At 47.3% G+C, this 21,509-nt stretch overlaps 1 protein-coding gene across 1 annotated transcript; it reads left to right on the top strand.

Moving 5' to 3' along the window:
- Nucleotides 1-1,543: 1,543 nt before the first annotated feature.
- Nucleotides 1,544-19,872, top strand: DDX6 (DEAD-box helicase 6). Its single transcript, XM_074894930.1, has 15 exons — nucleotides 1,544-1,675; nucleotides 3,857-4,320; nucleotides 5,797-5,860; nucleotides 6,340-6,444; nucleotides 7,697-7,826; nucleotides 8,289-8,435; nucleotides 8,673-8,771; nucleotides 9,509-9,627; nucleotides 10,120-10,248; nucleotides 10,571-10,687; nucleotides 12,239-12,302; nucleotides 13,218-13,319; nucleotides 14,043-14,222; nucleotides 15,564-17,724; nucleotides 17,917-19,872. Exons 2-13 carry the CDS (start codon nucleotides 4,121-4,123, stop codon nucleotides 14,216-14,218), a joined length of 1,452 nt encoding a protein of 483 aa, XP_074751031.1. The 5' UTR covers nucleotides 1,544-1,675; nucleotides 3,857-4,120; the 3' UTR covers nucleotides 14,219-14,222; nucleotides 15,564-17,724; nucleotides 17,917-19,872.
- Nucleotides 19,873-21,509: the final 1,637 nt, after the last annotated feature.

Here is a 21,509-nt window from a genome sequence, read left to right as displayed (position 1 = left end):
GGTCCCTGCACCGCAGGGCCCGAGCACCAGCAGCAGGTGCTGGAGAAGGAAGGTTGTGCCCAGCGCGTGCCTCTGACTGTGGGAATGGCCGAGACCAGGCTTCTGCAGCTGCAACTGCTGCACCCTTTGGCCAACAAGAGGCACAACAAGCTGGCACAGCAAGAAACCCGTGACATGCAGCTTTTCTGCTCCCCTGGCATTTGAAGGCACAACATCGCTCTTTTCAGGTTCTTTTGTCTCTTGCCATGCTTGGAACAGAAGGTTTGAAAAGAAAGAGGGACGTATTGGGTGGGAGAGAGGCTGACAAGGGAGCTCCGTGCCAGGGATGACCTCTCTGCCCCAGGGGACGGCAGTTCAGGACAGGGCAGCAGCCCCGCAGCAGAGCAGCAGGTAGTGTGGGAGCAAATGAAAGAAGGGAGTTAAGGACAAGGCTGTGCTGATCTTATTTCCCACAAGAATCGGGCAGGAACATGTGAAATTACTACACTGGAAGGGTTGCCAGGCCTGATGGAGATGACTGTGCTGCCACCGGCACAGGAGGGAACCGTGTGGCATCTTCCTTCCGCTGCGACCCACAGACCTCTCGGGGTGCTAAGGGTGGGCACGTGCACCTCATGAGCCCAGCGCGTGCGTCGTGCTGTTGAGGGTAGGGATAAACAACAATCTATAGAGACGTCTGTAGATGTGAGGAACTAGGAAAAAATGGCAATGCTGTGAGGGGCAACAAATACGTTTTCCTGCCTTTTTATGCCTGTTGTTGAAAAATACATGAACAAAAATTTGTCTGCAAAACAGGTTCGGAATTACCAGCGTTTTTAGGCTACCGCTTGACACACATTCGTGTTGTGCCTCAGTTTGTCAAAATGCTGGTCTAAGTAACAGCTCTCTAAAAAAGGAAATAGCCATTTCCAAGCTGCCATGATCAGCAGCTACGGCTCCGGCGTGCCACGGGCCACAGTCTGCATTAGCTGTGTTTTAACAACTGCTTAACAAAGTCACGTCAACCTTCCAGTTTTTTTCTCAGGAAACAGGAAATGTTTCCAGTATCTTTGTTACAAGGTCTAAGATGCGTGCTGCTGCCGAATGAGAGAAGTCATCGGAGCTCTCCACCTCTGTCACTACGTGTCCCCCTCTACTTCCAGAGGTACGGAAACAGGCAGAAACGCTCCCGCAGCTGCAGCAGCGGCGCTGCCCAAGCGCTAACGGGGGACGTGGCTGCCTCTGCTCACCCCGAACGGCAGCGGCCAGCCCGCCCAGGGTCGGGGGGTTTCCATCTGCCGCCCGCGGCGGCACGACCGGCCGGTGCCCGCCCGCTGCCGGGGCGGCTCCTCCCTCCCCCGCTGCCGTCGGGCCCCACCGGGCCCGGCCCGCGCGCATCGCGCATCGCGCACGAGGCGGAAGCGGCGGCCGCGGGGCGGAGGGCACGGTCACGTGGCCAAGGGAGCGCGGGGCCGGGCGTAGTGCGCGCCGGGCGGGCGTGCGTGCGTGCGTGCGTGCGTGCGTGCTTGCGTGCGGGGCGGGGCGGGGCGGGGCCGGCCTGTCCTGCCGGGAGGGGGAGGGCGCACGGGAGGAAGGAGGAAGCCGCCATCTTGGAGCGTCGAGTCGCCATAACAAGGCACCAAGGGGGAGCGAGAGGATTTTATACCTGGGCGAGGGGGGAGCGCGGCTGGTGGCGGTGAGGATGGGCCGGGGCGCCGGGACGGGCGTGGGTCCGCGGGGCTGGGCGGGGGGGGGGGGCCGCTGCCGCCCGCCCGAGCCTCGCGGCCTGCGGCGGGCCGCGGGAGCGGCGGGGCCTGGCGGTGCCGAGGGGCCACGAGCGGGGCGGGGGAGGCCGGGCAAGGCCGGGCCGCACCGGGAGCGGCTGGGCCGCGGGTCCGGCGCGCGGGGCGGGGCCGCGGCGGCGCTCGCTGCCGGCCGGAGCGGCGGGCGGGGGCCGCTCCATTGTTCGCGGGCGGGAGGTGCCGGTGTGGCGCAGCTGCCTTTCGCGGGCGGTGGCGGCCCCGCCGCAGGGCCCGGGGGCCGCGCAGCTCTCTGCCGCGGCGGGGGCGACGCCGCAGTGCGGCCCGGGCTCGCCGGAAACAATGGGCCCGGCGGGGGCGCCTGCGGCCGGGCGAGCTGCGCGGCCGCTTTGTGCCGGGGCCGGCGCGGCCTGGCCCGGCTCTGCTGAGGCGCTGGGGGGTTGGGGGCGTCGGCTGCCGGCGGAGGACGGGAAAGGCCGAGCGGTGGCTGCCCGGACCGCCTGCCTACGTGGTCTGCGCCCGGAGAGGAGAGTTGTGGTGGCGGGGGCCTTTTTTCCGTCGGACCACCGGCTTGCGAAATGGTGGCGCTTCTCGTCTCGGAACGGGGAGTTTCGTTCGGTTCGCTGAGGCGGTGCGTTCTTCCTTAATCTCTGTCCTTTTAAAGGGTGGTTACGAGCGAGGGGGATTAAGGGATTGAGAGCTTCCATCTCCTACAATAGCGGACAACTTCTCGGCCTTGGTATCCGGGTCTTTGAGGCGGCGGTGGTTACTTTTGTGACTCGTCTGATTTTTACAAAGTTAATGGGCAGGAGAAGTCTCTCTTCAAAGATGCCTTGAAACAGTGCTTGCAGTAGGACGATAACTAGCAGAAAAATCTTCGTTCTGCAAACTGTAAAGTTTTGCTTTGAAGCTAGAATTGACATGCTTGGAAACAGCTTGGAAGCTTGGGAAGAGGCTGAATTCCCTTTCCATCTTCTTGAATGCGCCTTTTATTCACTGGGGAAATGCGCATTTTTTTTGGCGACGCCAAAGTTAGGAAGCAGTAATCTGCTGGTTTTTCCAGTGTGTTTTCCCAAGATGCAGATGCGTTGTGATGAGGAATGGTACAGGCAAGCTTGTTTTCTGTTGCTTCTGAAAGGTTTCAGACTAGAAATGTCTTGGCTCCCTAATAGTGTCGTGAAGAGTTTTTCAGCTCTGGTCCATGCTTACTTTATATAGAGAGAAGACTTTCTCTTTACAGTTTTGCCAACCTTTCCGTTAAAAACTGAATCGATATTAGGTCACGCGTACCAAATGTTATCTTTTGAGCGCCATAGGAGTTGTTACTGACAGCTGGAAGGTAACGTCATCTGGAGCACAGAAGCAGGAAGCTAGATATCTAGTGTAGATGTCTGTTACTCGCTTCTTCAGTTTAGGCTCAGTCACTTGGATTTAACAAAACAGGAAGCTACTGTCAGTTCAGCTTGATGATATTGTTAGTTTCGCTATTCCGAATGGTGCTAAATCAGTGCCCAGTTTAAAAGTTTGAGTAAGCTGCTTGAACTAACTTTTTGGATTGGAGGAGGAGAAGCTGTTTTGGTGGGGGGGTGGTTTGGCTTAATTAAAAAAAGGTAACGTAATTTCTGTTTCCCCTTCGAAGTGAAAAGGGCGATCAGAGTAACTTCAGGGTTTCGTCAGTTCTAACTGGAATGTCCACTTGATGCTGTGACCTTGCTTCCTCTCACAAACTTGTGCATAACGTTGTTGCTTAGCATTTTAGGGCTGCTTTGCTGTGTTCCAGAAGCGGGGGAATTTCAAGAACGGGCAAAGTGATTGATACAATTCATGCTTACTTTACAAGGTGGGGCAGGCAGTATTTTTTCAAGTGGTTACTCGCTGGAAAGCTGCTGAAAGTACAGCTGTTTAGAACACTGTCTTTGGTGACTGAAGGTGGTGCATGCAACTTTATAGAAAGCGGAGAAGAGTTTGATGCACATCTGGACAAATATCACTGAGAAAACAGAAGAGCAAGCACCCCTGCCTGGGATGACGTGGTTCTTTAAATGCAAATGTAAACTGATGTGATTTATGTAGACGAAAGTGCGCATACTAATTGTTATTGTCTGCTTCTCTTTCAGATTGAAGCAAGTGAATTCTGATATAACTCAACTTTGTTAGAGGGCTTTTTTTAAAAAAAAGTTGATCCACAGTGCATCAGAGCAAGTTACTACTTTACTTTTGAGTGACTTACAGGTGCTTGCCTGCATTGCAATAAAGGACTCATATATTGAGCAAGACTTATTTATCTCTTCGTTTTGGAGAGTCTAATAAACTGTTATTACAGTTTCTGTACTGACTTTCAAAGTTTTGAAGTCTAAAAAGACATCTTTAAAAACAAAACCATGAGCACGGCCAGAACAGAGAACCCTGTTATAATGGGTCTATCCAGTCAGAATGGGCAGTTGAGAGGCCCTGTAAAACCCAGTGGGGGCCCAGGAGGTGGAGGCACACAAACTCAGCAACAGATGAACCAGCTGAAAAATGCCAACACAATCAATAATGGCACTCAACAGCAAGCACAGAGTATGACCACCGCTATTAAGTAAGTGTTTCTATCGGCTGCCGCAGAAGTGATGTTTATAAGTCACGTACGGGAAAGGGTTCGCGGGTTCCCATTTTAAAAAGTTTTCTTTTGTTGTTTTATGATAGTGGCTGTTTAGAAGTATGCTGCGATGCGTGTTAGGAAAAGAAAACTGTATTTCTCTGTGCGAGCTTCTTTCTGACAGTGATGTTTGCAGTGTGTTTGCTGTGAAAATCGAATTTGACGCTTTGCTTTTCAGAACGTCTGGCCGCTTGTCAGAGGTAGCCCACTGAGCAGCGACATCCTGTTTTCGTCGCTCATTGCAAGCAGTAGGAGAGGGAAGTTGGGGAGTGGGAAGGAACTGAACTGAAATTTAAGACACAGGAGGAAACGCTGCCTAGTCTTAGTCCAGTTGTATATGCTTTTCAGTTGTTTGTTGCAGTTCTTTCTCATGGTGAGAAGTTCTTTGAAATCGGTTATCTTTTGTCATTGATCTTAAAGAGTAGCGCTTGCTCACCTCAGTGTAATGCTCTGGCTTTAATTCATCCAAGCCTGAGCTGAGCTAATACGGTACCGCTGTGATACCCTCCTATCATCAAACTGGTTTTGGAAGTGTGCTAATAAAACGTGAGTGTCCTGGTTGGAAATTCTGAAAGACGTAAAAGATTTGGACGGTACGGTAATGTGTTCCTTTTCTTTTTCTCCCCATGGGCCTCGTTCCCCTGAACAACATTCACTTTTACCTTAGTTCTCAATTATTTGCTGTCAGCAGAAGAGTGCGTAATGAAATACTCAGGTTTTTAAAGTTTGCCTAACCTGTTTGCCCCCTCTCCCCTCCCCCCCTTCTTCTTAATGCGTTAGTCTAACGAAACTGATGAGTTAAACTCACCTAAATTCACTCATGGCTTCCAGGAATTGGGGAAGAGAAGGACTTACACTCCTCTGTATAGTGGCTTTCAAGAGAGGGCGGCTGTCTAAATCTCATTGAGAGCAAAAGACAATGTTTGATCAACAAGTGGAGGGTGTGCTTACTTAATTTTCTCCCCCAAAGCATTTTATATCTTCTCACATTACTCATGATTTAAGAGCGGATGTCCCCTGGGCAAGAGAAATTTCTTTTTTCTTTTAAGTGATGAAATATTCTCGTGTGGATTTATTATAGCCAGTTTCTGTCATATGACTAAGTCGGTGCTCAGTTTTAAATCTGTGTTCTACTGGATTGATTCAGTGCCCTAAAAATGGGACGTGAATCACGACTGGATGAAGATTTCACAAATTCTCTGTGCGCTTGGCAGACCGCTGATTTTCTGTTTACAGTTTCCTGCCTGTTGCATCCTGCTTAGCTCAGAGAAGACTTGAGCTCATATGTGTAGGCGCTTTTAGCCTTCAGGAGGTGAAAATATTACATGTTCATCACTGTATCTAAGAAAAGAATTAAAAATTAAATTATTAAACCAGATTTTTTTAAAATTTATTTTTACTTTATTTTTGCTGTAGACCTGGTGATGACTGGAAGAAGACTTTAAAACTCCCTCCAAAGGATTTGAGAATCAAAACTTCGGTAAGGATGATTGAACTGTAGAAATAAATATTAAATAAAAGAGGTGGGAGAAGCTGCAGCAGGAAAATATTTGTCTTAAGCAAAGATTGAAGAGCAGTTCAGCTCCTGCTGTTTGAAGTGAAGAACTAATTTATTCTACGGCTGCCTGGGAGAGACGCTTCTCTTGGAAAGCTCCAAACTGGAGTTTACTGTGGATTTCTTACTTGGTTAGTGTTCCAGCATGGGACTGATTGTCAGTGTCTCTTGCCAGGCAGATGGGGACATGTCAGGGTATGCTCATGGTACTGTATTTGGTTATGAGAAAGCTCATGTTTCCTTCCCCGCTGCATGGTGGCGCGCAGATTAGCGGGAACTCCTCTGTAGTAGTGGAAGGCGCTTGGTGGTCTTCCTGCGTCGGCCATCTCTCCTTGAGTCAGAGCAATCTACCGCTGTGGGTTGTGTGACCTAACCTTATGGATGTGCTTTTTTTGATTATTCAGGACGTGACCTCCACAAAAGGAAACGAGTTTGAAGATTACTGTTTGAAACGGGAGTTGCTGATGGGAATTTTTGAAATGGGCTGGGAAAAACCATCTCCTATTCAGGTTGTTAACAAACCGACTACTTACAAGAAGCGTTACGTTTTTATAAATTTATTGAAGTTCTTATTCATGCTTAAATGTTGGATACTCCTGTTGTGATTTGGGAAAATGGGGTTGTGAAAAGTAGAACTTGGTGGTGGCCCTTTGGGGAAGGCAAGAATTTCTAACACCCGACTAAATCACCGAGTCCTGCAGTGGGCGACTTAGAGATGGGACTGACTGACGCTTTAGAGAAGTTAACTTGGATTTTCCTTTTTGCTCTGGAGGCGTTGGTGTGTTAATCCTCTGTGCGGTAACACCTTTCGCATAAGTAGTCCCAGCGAGAACAGGGCTGCTCTTGTCAGTTTTCTGGAAAACCGAGTTACCGTAAGCTGCATACCTTCAGTTGTTACAAAGGTCACTATGGCTTTATCGCACAAAGCATCTGGAAGGAGTGTAATGGCAATTACGGGAGAGAGATGAATATGTTAGCAAGTTTACTTTTCTCTCCCTCCATCTTGCTCTTACTTTCAAGGCTCGTTCTGTTAAGAACTGTTGATGGGTAAACTTCAGGGGGGCACGGGGATTGAACTCTCTTCTAATTGCTCTTTGGAGGATTATCCTTGCCACAGCTCTGCCACTTTATCTCCTTAAGGCAGGAGAAAGCAATGGCTTTTAGGTAGTTTGTCTGTTTTAAAACAGATTCGAACCATGCCGTCTTTCCAAAAGGCTGAGGGTTCCTTAGATGTTGCTGTCAAAGACAGTAAAGTGAAAAACGCTTGGGGCCCGTGTTTGAATGGCTGAAGTTTCAAAAGGAAAGCCTGTTGCTTTTATGAGAAGTATATCACAGGAGCGTGCAGGTTTGAATTACGTGGGCTGAGGTCATTCTGATGTGAAGATATGGGTTGGTATCTTTTTCCATAGGAGGAGTTTGCTAGTGACTGGCATCGTCTCTTCGCTTTTTTTCCTAATTTTGCGCTTTCCTCATGTGTCGGTATGGGTTTACAGTTCCTGCGGTACCTGTTCCCTGGTTTTCTTATGGCCAGACAAGAGAAGGACTTTTAAGTGGGATATGGGGAGCGGAGCTGTTGCTTTGTTGGGGAACTCTTTACTGATAGGAGGTTTCACTCCTTCCTGCTGTGAGTCTGCAGGATATTCTGTTCATGAAACAATCGTATTTCATGGGATACTGTTAGCGAGGAGAGTTAAACTGGGCCAGCCTCTATAGCAAGCATGGCCTACGATTGTTCACGCGCTGTCTGTCATTGCCTTTCAGGAGGAGAGCATCCCCATTGCTTTATCTGGTAGGGATATCTTGGCTAGAGCAAAAAATGGAACAGGCAAGAGTGGAGCCTACCTCATTCCTTTACTTGAACGGCTAGACTTAAAGAAGGACAATATACAAGGTCAGTTGAGATGCATCTCACTTAGCTGCAGCCGGGTAACGGTATCGATCGCTATGTAGCAGACTCGAATCTAAAACTGGGCAGTGAAATTGAGCAGTGTGGGTTATCTGCTTGTACTGTCAAAGTAAGTTAATGGGGATTGGTGGAGGGGAGGCAGAATTGTAAAGTCCTGCGGTTGCTTTCAAAAGCTTGAAATGGAAGACGTCTTCTGGCCTTTACCGTCTTGCCTGGAAAGTGGATTTGGAGTAACAAGCAAGCGTGCTGGCTGGGGGATTTGTGCGGAGGGAATGGCAAGGGATGGAGAACCCTTGCGTGGAATTTGCCTTGTCCATAAGTAGTTTCTAGGTCTTCTTCAGGGTATCCAGAGTGGAACTCCCAAACCATAGAAGTGTAGCTTTCATAAAGGGCCTGTCTCCTCTACGGTGTGTTCCTGGTAACTGAGGCTGCGCTTTTCTCTTCCAGCAATGGTGATCGTTCCCACCCGTGAACTAGCCCTGCAGGTCAGTCAAATCTGTATCCAAGTCAGCAAACATATGGGAGGTGCCAAAGTGATGGCAACAACAGGAGGAACCAATTTGCGAGACGACATAATGAGGCTTGATGATACAGGTCGGAGCACTTCTGCTACACTACAGTTGCTGTTTGTTGGTGGCTTTTACACTGTGGCAGTGGAAGTTCTGCTCGGTGTTATCGTTTGCCTGTTACAGAACAGACTATGATATGTCTCATTCACTGTTTGTATGCTGTTGTTATTCTCTCAAACTGTTCATATGAAATGTGACCCTGAATGCCGGAAACGTTGTTCTAGTCGCCTTAACCAACTTTTTTGCTCTTCTGACCTTACAGTGCATGTGGTGATAGCTACCCCTGGGAGAATTCTCGATCTCATCAAGAAAGGAGTAGCAAAAGTTGAGCATGTCCAGATGATAGTATTGGATGAGGCAAGTTGCTCATGTTAAACGTTCTGGGACTTTAATGCCAAGCTAAAGTTACGATATGTGTCGGCGAGTCTCCTCGTTACTCACGGCAAAAAATCAAACTGCTTAGAGATGCTATAAGGTTGTAGCTCATCCATTTCTCAGTATTTTTGAAAAGGTATTTTGGTGGCAGAATTTTTCGGCACACAAATCTTTTAAGAAAACAACCCAGGAAAATTTGCCTTTCCCCTCGTCTTTGCTATTCCTGAGGAATAGATTAACAGTGTCTTCTGAAATGAAGGAATGCATTTCATTGGGTTTCAGTTTATAATGAGCTCACCACATAATTGTGTATAGAACTGATTTATGAACATCCACTACCATATGTGCTTCTGAGCTGAAAAAAGTTGTGTGAAAGCTCTTGGATAACTCTTGATAGGAACCCCGATAAGTGGTTTCAATTTAGATTCCATTTATTTTTCCTGAATTTGATTCTGGTGAAATCAAAGTGCTGAAAACCAGGAGAGGGTAAACTTCCTTTTAGTGATGAATCCTGTCTCCAGCAGCTAAATCATGCATCTTTTGGAGTGTGGTGTGTGCTCCAGAGGGGTCGGTCCCATCGTAAGGGCGGGGAGAATAGAATGATCCTGATCTCTTGTTGGGGGTGGTTTGGGGTTTTTTTTCCTCAATGTGGTACTACCAGAAGACTGAAATCTTGCCCCATTCATTTAACTTACTCTTTATTACTTCTGTTGTTACAGGCAGATAAGTTGCTGTCTCAAGATTTTGTTCAAATAATGGAAGACATTATTCTTACGCTACCTAAAAACAGACAGATTTTGCTCTACTCAGCCACTTTCCCTTTGAGCGTACAGAAGTTCATGGTGAGTGCAGGTGCATTCATACACGTGCGATGGTGGCGACGTTGCACGTGAAGTGTATGAAGGAGTGGCATGTAGCTGTTATTGCTCGGTTTTTTAATGCGTCCAGACTTCACTGGTTTAACCTAAAGCAGCCTAAATCTAGGACAGAAGTTTGAAAATAATTTTTGACCTGCACTAGCATTAATGGGAAAGCCAGGTACGCACAGTTCCTGCCTCTAAGGTACTGTTTTCCACTTTGTATAGTAGTGATGTGCCATCCATGTGCGCCAATCTGTTTCCAGAGGCTGCTCCCGTTGGCCTGCGGGGTTGCCCTGGATTTATAAGTAACCCCTTGTGAAATTTTACCCTGTCTGTTTTGTGTGTGGCGTGAAGAGCGAGTGGCTACATAGTGCATCCTTGCCGTGGAGGAAGTTAAACGTGCCGGATGGGGGGAAGTACTTACGTTGTTTTGCATGTAGATGTGCCCACTTCATCGTTCTCTTTATTTTTCAGAATTCCCATTTGCAGAAACCCTACGAGATTAATCTGATGGAGGAGCTGACCTTGAAGGGAGTTACCCAGTACTATGCCTATGTAACTGAGCGTCAGAAAGTACACTGCCTCAATACGCTGTTCTCTAGGGTAAGCGGTAGGGCTGGGTCAGGAGCTTCAGAAGCTTTTTTCCTTTCGGAACCAAGAATAAGACCGAGGATGGCAAAGACAGCTTAACGACACTTTCTCCTTGTCAAAATATGCTATTTAGCTAAAGCTAGAAGTGTGTGCTGCTTGTTCTGCACCTCTGTGTTCTAGAACTTTGTTAATTTTTTCCCCTTTTGTACAAAAACACATACTGTGTAAATTACCAGCAGCATACCTGCTTTGCTTTCTTTCTGGAAGGGATTTAGACTTAGGTCATTTGTTAGTAAAAAGCTGCATTTACTGAGCACGCTACTTATATGTTCAGCTCCAGATTAACCAGTCGATCATTTTCTGCAACTCCTCTCAACGGGTTGAATTGCTAGCCAAAAAGATCTCCCAGCTGGGCTATTCCTGCTTCTATATCCATGCTAAAATGAGGCAGGTGAGTATGAAGTCTACAGTGGTTTATTCCATACTGCCCCAGGCGTTACTGCATAGATGAATTAAGTCTTGTGGTTGCTTTAAATTTGCATGTTCTTTGAAAACTGAAATGTGTTGCTTTGCTGTCAGTTTGTTTTTCGGTCTGTCCCCCATCCCGGCCTTCCCCCCAGCCCCCGAACGTCTTTCCAGACTACTTGGTGTGGCTGGTCAGGTGGTATTTAAGAGTACTTCAGGCCAGGTTAATTAGTCCAGAGTAAGCACGGACCGCAGCCAGAAGGCAACGGTTCTTAGTGCTGCTGCCTTGCTCTTGCCAGCACGGGGAGCCATGGTAGGCCACGCAGGGTAACTGGCACGGATGAAAACGAGCCCGATTCATAAAAAATACCAACAAAAAACCAATTGGGTGCCCTGCGTGGCTTTGCAAACAGTAAATCTTGACAGCAGGGGAATCTGAGAAGTCAGGGAGGTGGCTTTGATCAAACCTCTTGGTGAAAGCTGCGACCGGCACGGGGGGACTGAGCACCCGCGGCCTGAGTGTAGGTGATGAGAAATGCCAGCGTGGCTTTGCTGGTGCAGAGGTTTCTGTTAATTGTACGTTGGCCCAGATGTCCTTGAGCTTCATACTCCTGATTTCCTTGGTTTCAGCAAGCATACTAGAAGATGTCAGAAGGTTGAAGTTACATGTGTAAAACAGTAGTACTGTGAAATATTTTTTCATTTTATATGTAAGTTAGAATAAATCCAAACAAAAACCGTAGAGGAGACCTAGCTTGCGGTTCATGGAACTGACGGGTAACGTCAAGGTTTGCTGGGCCATATGCAAACCGGCAATTAATTAAGCAGAAATAGAAGTGATGTCGGTATTGAGAACAGAGAGATATGCACATGGGTTCCATGAAGTCTGATTTTTTTCCTGTGCTTTTGATCAGTCGGTAGATGATCTTTGTGGCAAAACGCAAGTATGTTTGTGTGGAAGCCTTCAATTTGTTCATTCCCGCTGTTAATTTCACTCCTTAACAGTGGTATTACTTAATATTTACGTGGCCCAAAGTGACTTGTGAGAGCAGACAATTGGCTCGTCCCACCCCTAATTCTGAATCAGCAGTGAAAAATACTCCATAGTGGAAAATGAAGTAACTGCTGACTTCAGTTTTTAAAGGACTGAATAAAACACGTGTTGAATTTGGCAGGGGGCTGGGGGAAGGTGATAGTCAAAATATCAGTTTAACTTCCTCGATGTGTATTTAATGGAATTGTAACTTGAGATACTCCTGTTCCAAGATGGCTTTGATGCAACTGTAGAAGGCTTGAAAATAGTTAGTTAAGTGTCTTTGTCTAAAAGTGGTACCAAGGGCCCCTCTGTTGAGTTCTTGAGAATATACAGGTAAGGAGGACTCAAAAATGTGTACTAGTGGCTTTGTTTGACTCAGGCTGTTCTCCAGTGACAAGGGGGAGGAATTCATGCGCTTGAAGTTCGGTGTTTGTAACTTGAATATGCCTGAAAGTCAAAGCTGTTTTTTTGTTTTCTTTTGCTTTGTTTATGTTTTTCCAGGAGCACCGCAATCGTGTGTTCCACGATTTCCGAAATGGCTTATGCCGCAATCTTGTTTGCACTGGTAAGAGTTCCAAAACGTTTTCCTGTTCCTAAAGGTTGTGGTAGAAAGCAGATTAGCCATTAGCCCGGGTATAACAGATGACTCGATTTGTGATAAAACAAACCCGCACATTTTGGCAAGATGCCTTTGTCTAGCCTGCACATAGCAGGGTGCAGCACTGCTTTAGGCACGTAGATTTTTGTGACAAACCACGAAGGTGCAACTTGTTAACAAATCGTTTTACCGTGATGGTGTTTTCTCCGCCAGTTGTATTTTCTGTATTTTCTCGGACGTGAGCCCTCTTGAGTTGTCGGGCCATAAGCTTCACAAAATGTCATTCCAACTGTGGCTAGGATCACCCGAGTAAGTTTTGCTGATTCTTTAAATGTTTATAGCTCAGCTTTTCCAAATATTGTTATAGTTTTGATTGGCCTGCCTATGATTGAGTTCTCCATTGTACGGCCTGTTTGGGCGGTACCGTGTCAGCGTCTGCTGATCGCTACGTGTGTCTGGATTGTCTGAACAAAAGTCACTAGAAGCGGAGTAAGAATAGATGAGCTGGGGAAGTAGTTCAGATCTCAAGTCTATCGTGACACTGGCGATGCACAATCGTGTGTGAGGAGATGCTTGTATAAGACCACCTGCTCAGAAGTAGCCTAGTGTGGAAAAAACTAGCTTCGTGCAAATTACTTTGTAAGCATAGACGTGCAGATCGGGTATTTTGGTCATTGTTCTCTTATTACTCGTGTTTATAATGGATAAAGAGTAAGAAGCCGCTGTAACAGTTGTATGTAAACCGGCTTTGGTACGAGGGAAGCTTATATTTGAAAACTAGTGCAAGCCGACGTTAATCATTGTCAATCTTTCCGCCCTGAATACTGTCAGCATTTGATCCCATTGAAATTAACTTTCTTCGTGACCTGCATTGTCTTTCAGATCTGTTTACCCGAGGTATTGATATCCAAGCTGTGAACGTGGTGATAAACTTTGATTTTCCAAAGCTGGCAGAGACTTATCTCCATCGTATTGGCAGATCAGGTGAGAGGAAAAACTTTTTAGCTATAATTTTGCTGATGACTGTGATGTTTCTTAGACTTGAATTACCTTCTGTTTTTTATTTGTGTATCCGAGAATTATTTTGGGTAGCTTTGGTTTTTCCAACAAATTTATTTTGGGGTATCATCTCAGATGGTTATCCTCACAAATATCTGAAAAGGTCTGTTCTCTTGAAACTGGCCTGAGCAGCCAAATGAAGAGGGGAAGAAAAAAAAGCATCTTTTGCTTTAATCTCAGGAGACTTACTGATGCTCCTGTTTGCAGTTTGGGAAAATTGCATACTGAAAGCTTAGCTTCTGTGGTGTCTTCTGTGTTCCACAGTATGTTTCTAATGCCTGGACATCAGCAAAATACAGCCTTAAGAAAGGCAGTAAACAAAGGAACTTTGTAGTTCAGGCTTGTTCAAGAACTCTGTTACTGAAGAAGGGCTGGATGTGCATAATGCAGCAGTGGAAGACTTTTCGTCGGTAGTTAATGAGCAGGTTTGATCAGAGCATTCTGAACCTCCTGGGTTTCTTACTCCTACAGCGACACAAAACTCCTTACCGAAAACCAGTGTGGAAGTTGCAAAGACCTGTGGCGAGGTCTGGATATGATTTTTATCATCAGAAAGCAATGTTAATAACCCCACAGTCTGCAGATTTTTTTTCAGTCAGCCTTCTATTACTCAGTTCAGTTGTTCTGTCTTTTGTTTTTTTTGTCAAGGTCGCTTTGGTCACCTTGGCCTGGCCATCAACTTGATCACCTATGATGATCGGTTCAACCTGAAAAGTATTGAGGAGCAGTTGGGAACTGAAATTAAACCCATACCAAGCAACATTGACAAGAGCCTGTATGTGGCAGAATACCACAGTGAACCTGTAGAAGATGAGAAACAGTAAACATGTGCGTATGTAAATACCTTTCTGAGTAGAGAAGTTGTGTTGAGGAAAGCAGAGCTGATGTGTGAGTGTTACCGCAGGGGAAGAGGGAAACACATGGGCTGAGGGGGCTCTGAATGTGAAAACAAGGGTTTGAAATACTGTCAGTGCGAGGAATTCTGTGGATGGTGGATGTGCTGAAGCTGGGAGGGGAGTAATGTTTAGTGGTTTTAGGTGAAATGCTGGCCATGTGCTAAGATGACCAAAAATAGGGGGAAATGGGGAGCAGGGAACGGTGTCTGGGGAGGCCAGGATGACTACTGGCAGCCTAAGGAATTCTTTCTGTACTGCTTAGTTGCAGTGAGAAATTGGTGAGGGGCAGAGAGGCAGGTGGTCCTCAGAAAGGTGAGGAGAGAACTAGAGAGCTTGGAGAGCAGAGTTGCCACCAGAAGAGCTGGAGCACTGCACCGGTTAGAAGGAACAGGTTCGGGCTGAAGGTGCTGCATCTTCTGCATCCTTTGGTTCAGAGAACTCTTGCAAGTAAACAAAGCAGGTAGCAAAACTGTAATTCCTCTTTGCTGCCACTTGAGGTCGTCTACATAGCTTTAAAGGAAAATGAGGTTTCACTGCAAGAGACTTTCTGATCATTGTCTGAGGAATGCTGAGTCGAGTCCTTCTGTTAAGAAAACTCGCCCTGGATTTCAGTCCAGCAAAACAGCTACGGGATGACGTTGGATCTGGTTATAGTTAAGGTGCTATATTGCGCGAGATCAGATACCATACGGTTTGGGGCAGGAGTCATTCTTTTGTGTACTTCTATCAGAGATCATGTATTAGCAGGAGAATCCCAGCAAAGCTGCTGAAATTCTTCTCGGGCGTTGCTCAACAAGGGGGCATAGAAGCAGATCTCTAGATAGCATTCAAACGAACCTGTGTCCCTCCTTTGAAGTCGTTCAGGGGTAGCCCTGGCCAGTCACGCCAAGCTGACTTGAAGCCTCTGCTTGGCTGGCTGAGCTTTCTCCAAGTTTGATAAATAGAACACCAAACCCCAGGTGATGAACTTAGAAAAGGCTCTTGGGTGGCTTCCTTAAGGGGAATGCCGTGACCTTGCCCAAGGACTATTTGCCGCTTCCAACAGGACGAGAAACCAGTAGGTAGTCGTGCTCCATAGGTAGAGTAGGGCGGGAGCAGCACCTCTTTCTACAAAGACATGGTTGAGGTTGAGCTGTCCCAGATGCCCTTTGCTTTTCCAGAGCTGCTACGTAGTCAGTGTGATTCATGACTTGTGTTCCAGTTCTGCATAGGATGGATCTAACTGTGGGTGTTCTGGTTGTTTTTTTTGGTTTGTGTTTTTTTTTTTTTTTAGGCTTTGATTACACACGCCGGAAGGTGAAGCCCTTTGATCCAGATCTGTGACACATTGTTTCTTTGGGGATACCCTTCTCTTTGTGGGTTTTTCTTCGTCTTTTCATTTCGGAACTATGAAGACTAAAGAGCTCGGCCTTTTTTTCGTTTTAAATTTGGCAGTCAAGAAGAAAGAAGATAAAAGGAGGAATGTCTTTTTGTTTTTCCACTTGTTTGCACTGTGTGCTGATTGAACATTAGTTGCACTAACTGCTGGTTTTAAAATTTTTTTTCTTGGGGTGGGAGGGGCAGCAAGGGAAGAAGAGAAACCCTGAAAAGAGAAGAATCTTGATGAACACGAGCTTGTCTGCTATTTCAAATTCTTCAACCATTGACTGAGTGCATTTCAACTTCTCCCTGGTTACTCATCTGTTTTTAAGCTAAAGAGCTTGTTACTTATTCGTGCAAAGTGCCTTATGCTATGAGACCATTCAGAATATCACCTTTCCGACAGCCCAAGGAATCGACAGCCGTTTTTGGTTTCAGGTCAAAGTTCCCCTCTCTTCCCCCTCTCCTCCTCCCCAAGTACTCAAGCCCAGGGCTGGGAGGTGAAACGTATTGGTAATACTACTTTTTTCTTCAACTTTTTTTTGGTTTGAATTGGAGGAGTTGATATGCATCTGCAGTTCACCCACACTGTAAATACCTGTATTTAAAATGAAACCACCTTAAAGTCTGGGCTGATTAGGTGCAGCATCCTAGCTCCAGAAGGAAAGAGTAGCCTGTCATTTTTGCAGGAGCCATAAGAAAAGCCCGATGCTCTAGCAGAACACTAAAGACTGGTTTCCATAAGAGTCTTCATTAGTAGTTACAGCACTTGATATGTAGACTTGTTTCAGAGCCATGGCCCTCTTTCCTCTGGTGCAGTGTGTCCCATAGAAAATCAGATGTGTATATTGTACAAACTTTGTAAATACGATTTTTTTTTTTTTTTTCCTGTTTGGGTTCATATATAACTTCTTCTTTTGTGATGAAGGTTTCTGGGGTTAAAGGGATTAGACTGATTATGGGAGCAGCTAAAGATGAGAGGGGCTCAGTTTTCTGCAACACTAAGGGATGAGAAGCGCTCTGACCTCCACGGAGAGCAGGCCTGCAGAAGCGTCCCGTGGTGGGGTGGGTTTGCTCTGGCACTAGCAATGCTGTCCTCTGCCGCTCGTATGGAAGAGATCGCTCGTGGGGCTGCGGGGCCTCCAAAGTCTGTAGCTCAGCCTGATTTCCCCCTTAGAAACTCCAGGAACTTGCCCAGCTCTGAAGGGGGCCGTGACCTGTGTTCCACCGTGGTGTGAGGGGAATCCCATGGGATTCAGCACTGCTGAGCGGGGTGTGCGTAAGGCGTGGATTTGGGTTCCTGAGAAACCGTAGCAAACCAATTGGCGTGCCTAAAGTGACAGTTCTGTGGCTTTGTGGGATTGATTTCCTTCCTGCAGCATTGCAGGTTTTCTGCCCAGAGCGGCCTCTGCAGCCTTGTGAGCAGGTAAGGGCAGACCCCTGCTGATGTCAGAAGCTGCAGAAAGCTGCCTGCCACCTCCTCTGTTTTGGCATGAATTGCTGTCTGTTGTTTTGCGTTGTATATTGCTGAAAAGCGCTTCCGGGTCAAGTAGTGTTGCTTTAAATTGTGCCCCTCCCAACATGCTTGATGTTTGGCCTGATCTACAGGCAAAAGGAGTGAGACAAATCAAAAACTGTACTCTTTTTAAATTCCCTTTTAGCCTGTTCACCAACACTGTCAGGAGGCACCTGGATGAACGCGGTCCCTTTCGCTCAGTCGTTTTCTTGCGTATACAGATGCTGCACTCGCACCACGCTTGCTTACCTTTGAGGCAGGAATTCTTTGTCTTAATTTCTCCCCGTGTTGACCCTTGTTCTTTTCTGAAATCCGAGTCCAATTGTCCAGAACTCCAAGGCGGATTTACCCATCCGTTTCCTTGAGGATCAGAAATAGAAGCCAGGTGCCTCCTGACAATAACTTTATGAGATGGAAAGGGGTTTGTGTTTGGGATTTTTTTTTTTTTCCTTTTGTCAGCAGTGACTCCGTAATTGTAGCAAATGCTGCACTAGAGTACAAACTCAAGAGCTTGGTCACAGACACTCTGTGAGCCACACAGCTTATGTCTGACTGGCAGGTACTAAATGTAAACAATTTTGGGGTGCTTTTTGGGGGTGGGGGGTGGGAGTTGGGGGGTGGTAACTTTGACCAAAAGTAAAATCTTGCTCTTGTACTGCAGCCAGCTTATGATTTTCCAGAGACAGAAGAGGGATCATTTTAGTGCAACAAAGACATGAAAACTGTAAATACAAGTTTTGTATCTTACCAGGGCATGCACATGTACCAAGAACAGGATAGCGATGTCAAGTCAGACGTGTGTGCTCTGCTTGGATTTGTGGTAGGTTAGCCTGGTGCCATGCGTTGATGGTCCCTCTTGAAGCACAGAACTTTTGAAAGTATTACTTTAAACTTGGCCTCTAATTGAGGATTGGCACTTACCTAAACGATCGGGGGCACCATTTTTAGGGGGCTTCTTGGCAAGAAGGAAGCAGCCTAATCTTGGTGCTGGTAGGCTATCTCTAGATAACAGATGCGATCTTGCAAATGGAAAGATGCTCCAAAGGACTAGGATAATCCTAGTTTTTTTGGTTTGGGGGTTTGTTTGGGGTTGTTTTTGTTTTGTTTTTTTTTTTTTAATTTTGGGGCGGGTGGGTTTTTTTTTGTTGTTGTTGTTTTTTTACCTACTCAGGAGTAAGGAGCGTGTATAAATCTGGGCTTCCTCAGATTCCTTGCGAGCTCCTGTTTTTGCTGGTCACGTACCAGCCTTTACATTTGTGCATTAGTCAGAGCCTTCAGTGATGAGCCCTAGGTCAAGCAGTGCCTCTGACAAAGATGATGTGAATGAGAATCTGATGTGTTCTGCACGTCTCCCCTCAGAAGTCTAAAGGCGTCGCCCCGTTAATCGGATGAAACGGAGCTTCACAGCTGGGTGAAGTGGCTGTGAGGGCGGTGACGCAAGTCTCCAGCCAGCTTACTCAAGAGAAACCGTAGGCTGGTCTCCGGGTGGGTGCCGTCAGGATGCACTGCTGTCGTTGGAGGGCTTTTCCCAACGGGAGGGGGGTGGGTTGGTCTCAAATACACGTTTCAATTTCCAGAATGAGATGGGAGCATCTTTCCTTTGCCTTTGGTGACTTTTTTTGTGGGTAAGAACAGGGAAGCTCAACATGAATTCATGTTGCGTACGTGTTGGTATCAAATCATCTCATTCTGATCTTTTGTTCTTTATTTTTACGTGGGATGGGGGAGGGTGTCTGCTCCGAGAATTTAAAAATGCTTCACGCGGTTGTTTTTGTGTTCTTTTCAAATGACTGATAGGACACAAACCTGAGCAGATGGCTGTCCTGCCTCGGTTTCTGTTCTAGAGGTTACGGAGATGCCGTGCCACGTCTCCCGAGCTGCTGTTGCGGTGGTTCTTGTCCTGCAGCTGGACTCCGTAATGCCGCTGGGGCCGAGCAGCTGCTGCTTTCTGAGGACTAAGTGATTTTTGTTCCCAGGAACTCCAGCGGTACGGCCGCCACGGTAAAGGTTGGGCAGCAAGGGAGTTTTCTAATTGCTGCGAACCTCTGGTCCATCTTTTGTGAATCGCAGTTTCTGTTCATAACAAACGGGGTCTCTGGACCAAAGAGTGCGCATCTGCTCTTCAAAATGAGGCTTTGACAGATTATCCTGTGGGTTTTGCTCAGTTGACCGTTGCGTTGCTAAAATGTCCCCATGTGGAAGCATTGTTAAATTCTGCTGTAGACAAGTCAGGGAAGGGTCAGGAGGGGTGGGGGGGAGGGATGGGTTTATTAAGATACAGCCTTGCTGTATTTTAACCAATAATTATGGGGAAGGGGTGTCAGGAGAAGAAAATAGTCACTGTTCCCTTTATTGAAAGAAACTGGAACTTTTATTTCAAGAAAAGAAATTATTTGCAATTCAGGTGGAATATCATAATCCACTGGTCCCTAGTCGAGAGGTTGGTGTTCTTACTGTTAACCAGCAAACAACATGGACTAGTCCTTGAAAACATTCAGGGGAGGGAGGGGAAAATTGGCTTTCTGTTCAATTGGTAATTGGCAAACTCCAGTGGAGCCCAGATTTTGTTGAGAATGTGTTTTCTCTGGCTGTATGTGCATCGCAGCACTGACTTGTGAAGAGCTTCACGAGTTCCAAGTGCAAAAAAGATGAATGGTAAAATCCTGATTTTGTTGATTAAACTCAATAAAAGCTCCCTGGAACTCCAGTTCGATCTTGTTTTCTCTGTGAACTGCGCCGAGCAAAATGCGTCCTGACCTCTTCATTGAGGACCCGGCACGTGTCAGACGCCTGCAACGAGCTTCGGAGAGAAGCCACGAGAAGAGTCGTCAGTCTTGATGAATGGAGAAGAGCGATGTGCAGCCACGAGAGGTGAGAGGAGTTCTCCTGCCATAGGGCCCCCCCGGCCTGGCTGCCCTGCGCTGCTCGCCCAGGGGCCGACACTCTGTGGTCGCATCTCGACTCGATCAGCAGGCTGCAGCGGGCGTCCGCTCACAGCACCGAACCGGCCCTGCTTGGGCAGGGAGAGTTCCTGTATGGGCCGGAGTGGCGCTGCACACGTCTGCTGGGGCTCTATCTCCTCGTCTTCCATCGAGAGCGACCCCTGAGCTCTGGCTGCGGGTACTCTGGGGAGCCTCTCGCTGTGCCGCGGCTCTGGGTGCGGTGGTTCACGGCCAGGACAGCTGGCTGAGTTTCTCTCAAAGGGCGTGGGATGTGACGGGCTCCTCTGACCAGAGCGGCTGGTGGTCTCGGGTGAAGTTTCTGTGAGAGGCGCACCGCTGCTTCTCGCTTACATCCGAGGGAAAGTTGGCGAGGAGGGGAGGGAGGGCTGGCTGCTGCCACGCTTCGGGATGTACGTTAATAGTGTATTCCCAGTCTGGCCAGTTCTGTTCTTGCGACCCGAGTAGCTGAGCGCCAGCAGCAGTGGAGCGAGGTAAAAACTATTTGGGTGTCCTTGTGGAAGAGGCCTTATAAAACGTATGTACCTGGTGCGCACAGCTCGAGTGCAGCGTGAAAACTCCGTGGCAAGTGTCAACGGCAAGACTGCAGCTTTTCATCAGCTCTGTAAGTCCTTGGGGGGGGCGGGGAAAGGGCTGTCCTATTGAAAGCTCTCCTTGAACCTTAAGCTGGCAGTGCTGTGAAGGCTCTGGAATAGTTTGTAAGCTGTGACAGAACAGTGCAAGACGTTCCTGAAACTGGAACTCGCTGGCTACTGTCTGAAAACCTGATGTAATTGTTGACATAAACAGCAGTACTTGTTTATGCAGAGTTTCTGATTCAGCAGATCATGGAGTTCTTCGATCTGTTGGATTCTTTAGCTGGAGCCAGCCTGATTGCGGTAGCCGCACTGAAGTGGCATGCAGGGTTATGTAGGACTGCAGACATTTTCTCTACTGGTTAGTGAAGAAAAGAGGAGGAAGACTGGAAAGAAAGTAACCATGAGAGACTGACTTTTGCCAGCTTTTAAAAATTTGTGTGGGGTACGTGTTTCAGGTGACTATGCTGTCACCTGCTCTCAGCTGAAAATTCCGCAGACCCCAAAACATAGAGGTGAGCCCCTGAAATCTCGCCAAACAAAAGTCTAATGATAAATTAAGTCCTTTTAGTGCGGTTTAGAAGGATAGGTCTGCCACATTAGGAGCTCACGTGTCACTGTTCTTAGTATGGGGGGCAGGAAAAAAAGTCAGTGCTACTGGAGGGTGGGGATGTACCAGCATCACCAGGAAGGCTATGGCTGGCCCTGGCTATGGCATGGTGCGGAGGACAGCACAGCAGATAGTGCCAGAAATAGACAGAAAACAGGACTTGATGATGTGTAGCAAGGACTGGTGCTGCTAGCCTGGG

The sequence above is a fragment of the Strix uralensis genome, chromosome 26 (genome assembly GCF_047716275.1).
Source record: "Strix uralensis isolate ZFMK-TIS-50842 chromosome 26, bStrUra1, whole genome shotgun sequence".
Lineage (NCBI taxonomy): Eukaryota > Metazoa > Chordata > Aves > Strigiformes > Strigidae > Strix > Strix uralensis.
The sequence above is the reverse complement of the archived record's forward strand: the minus strand, read 5'-3'. Positions and strand labels throughout refer to the sequence as shown.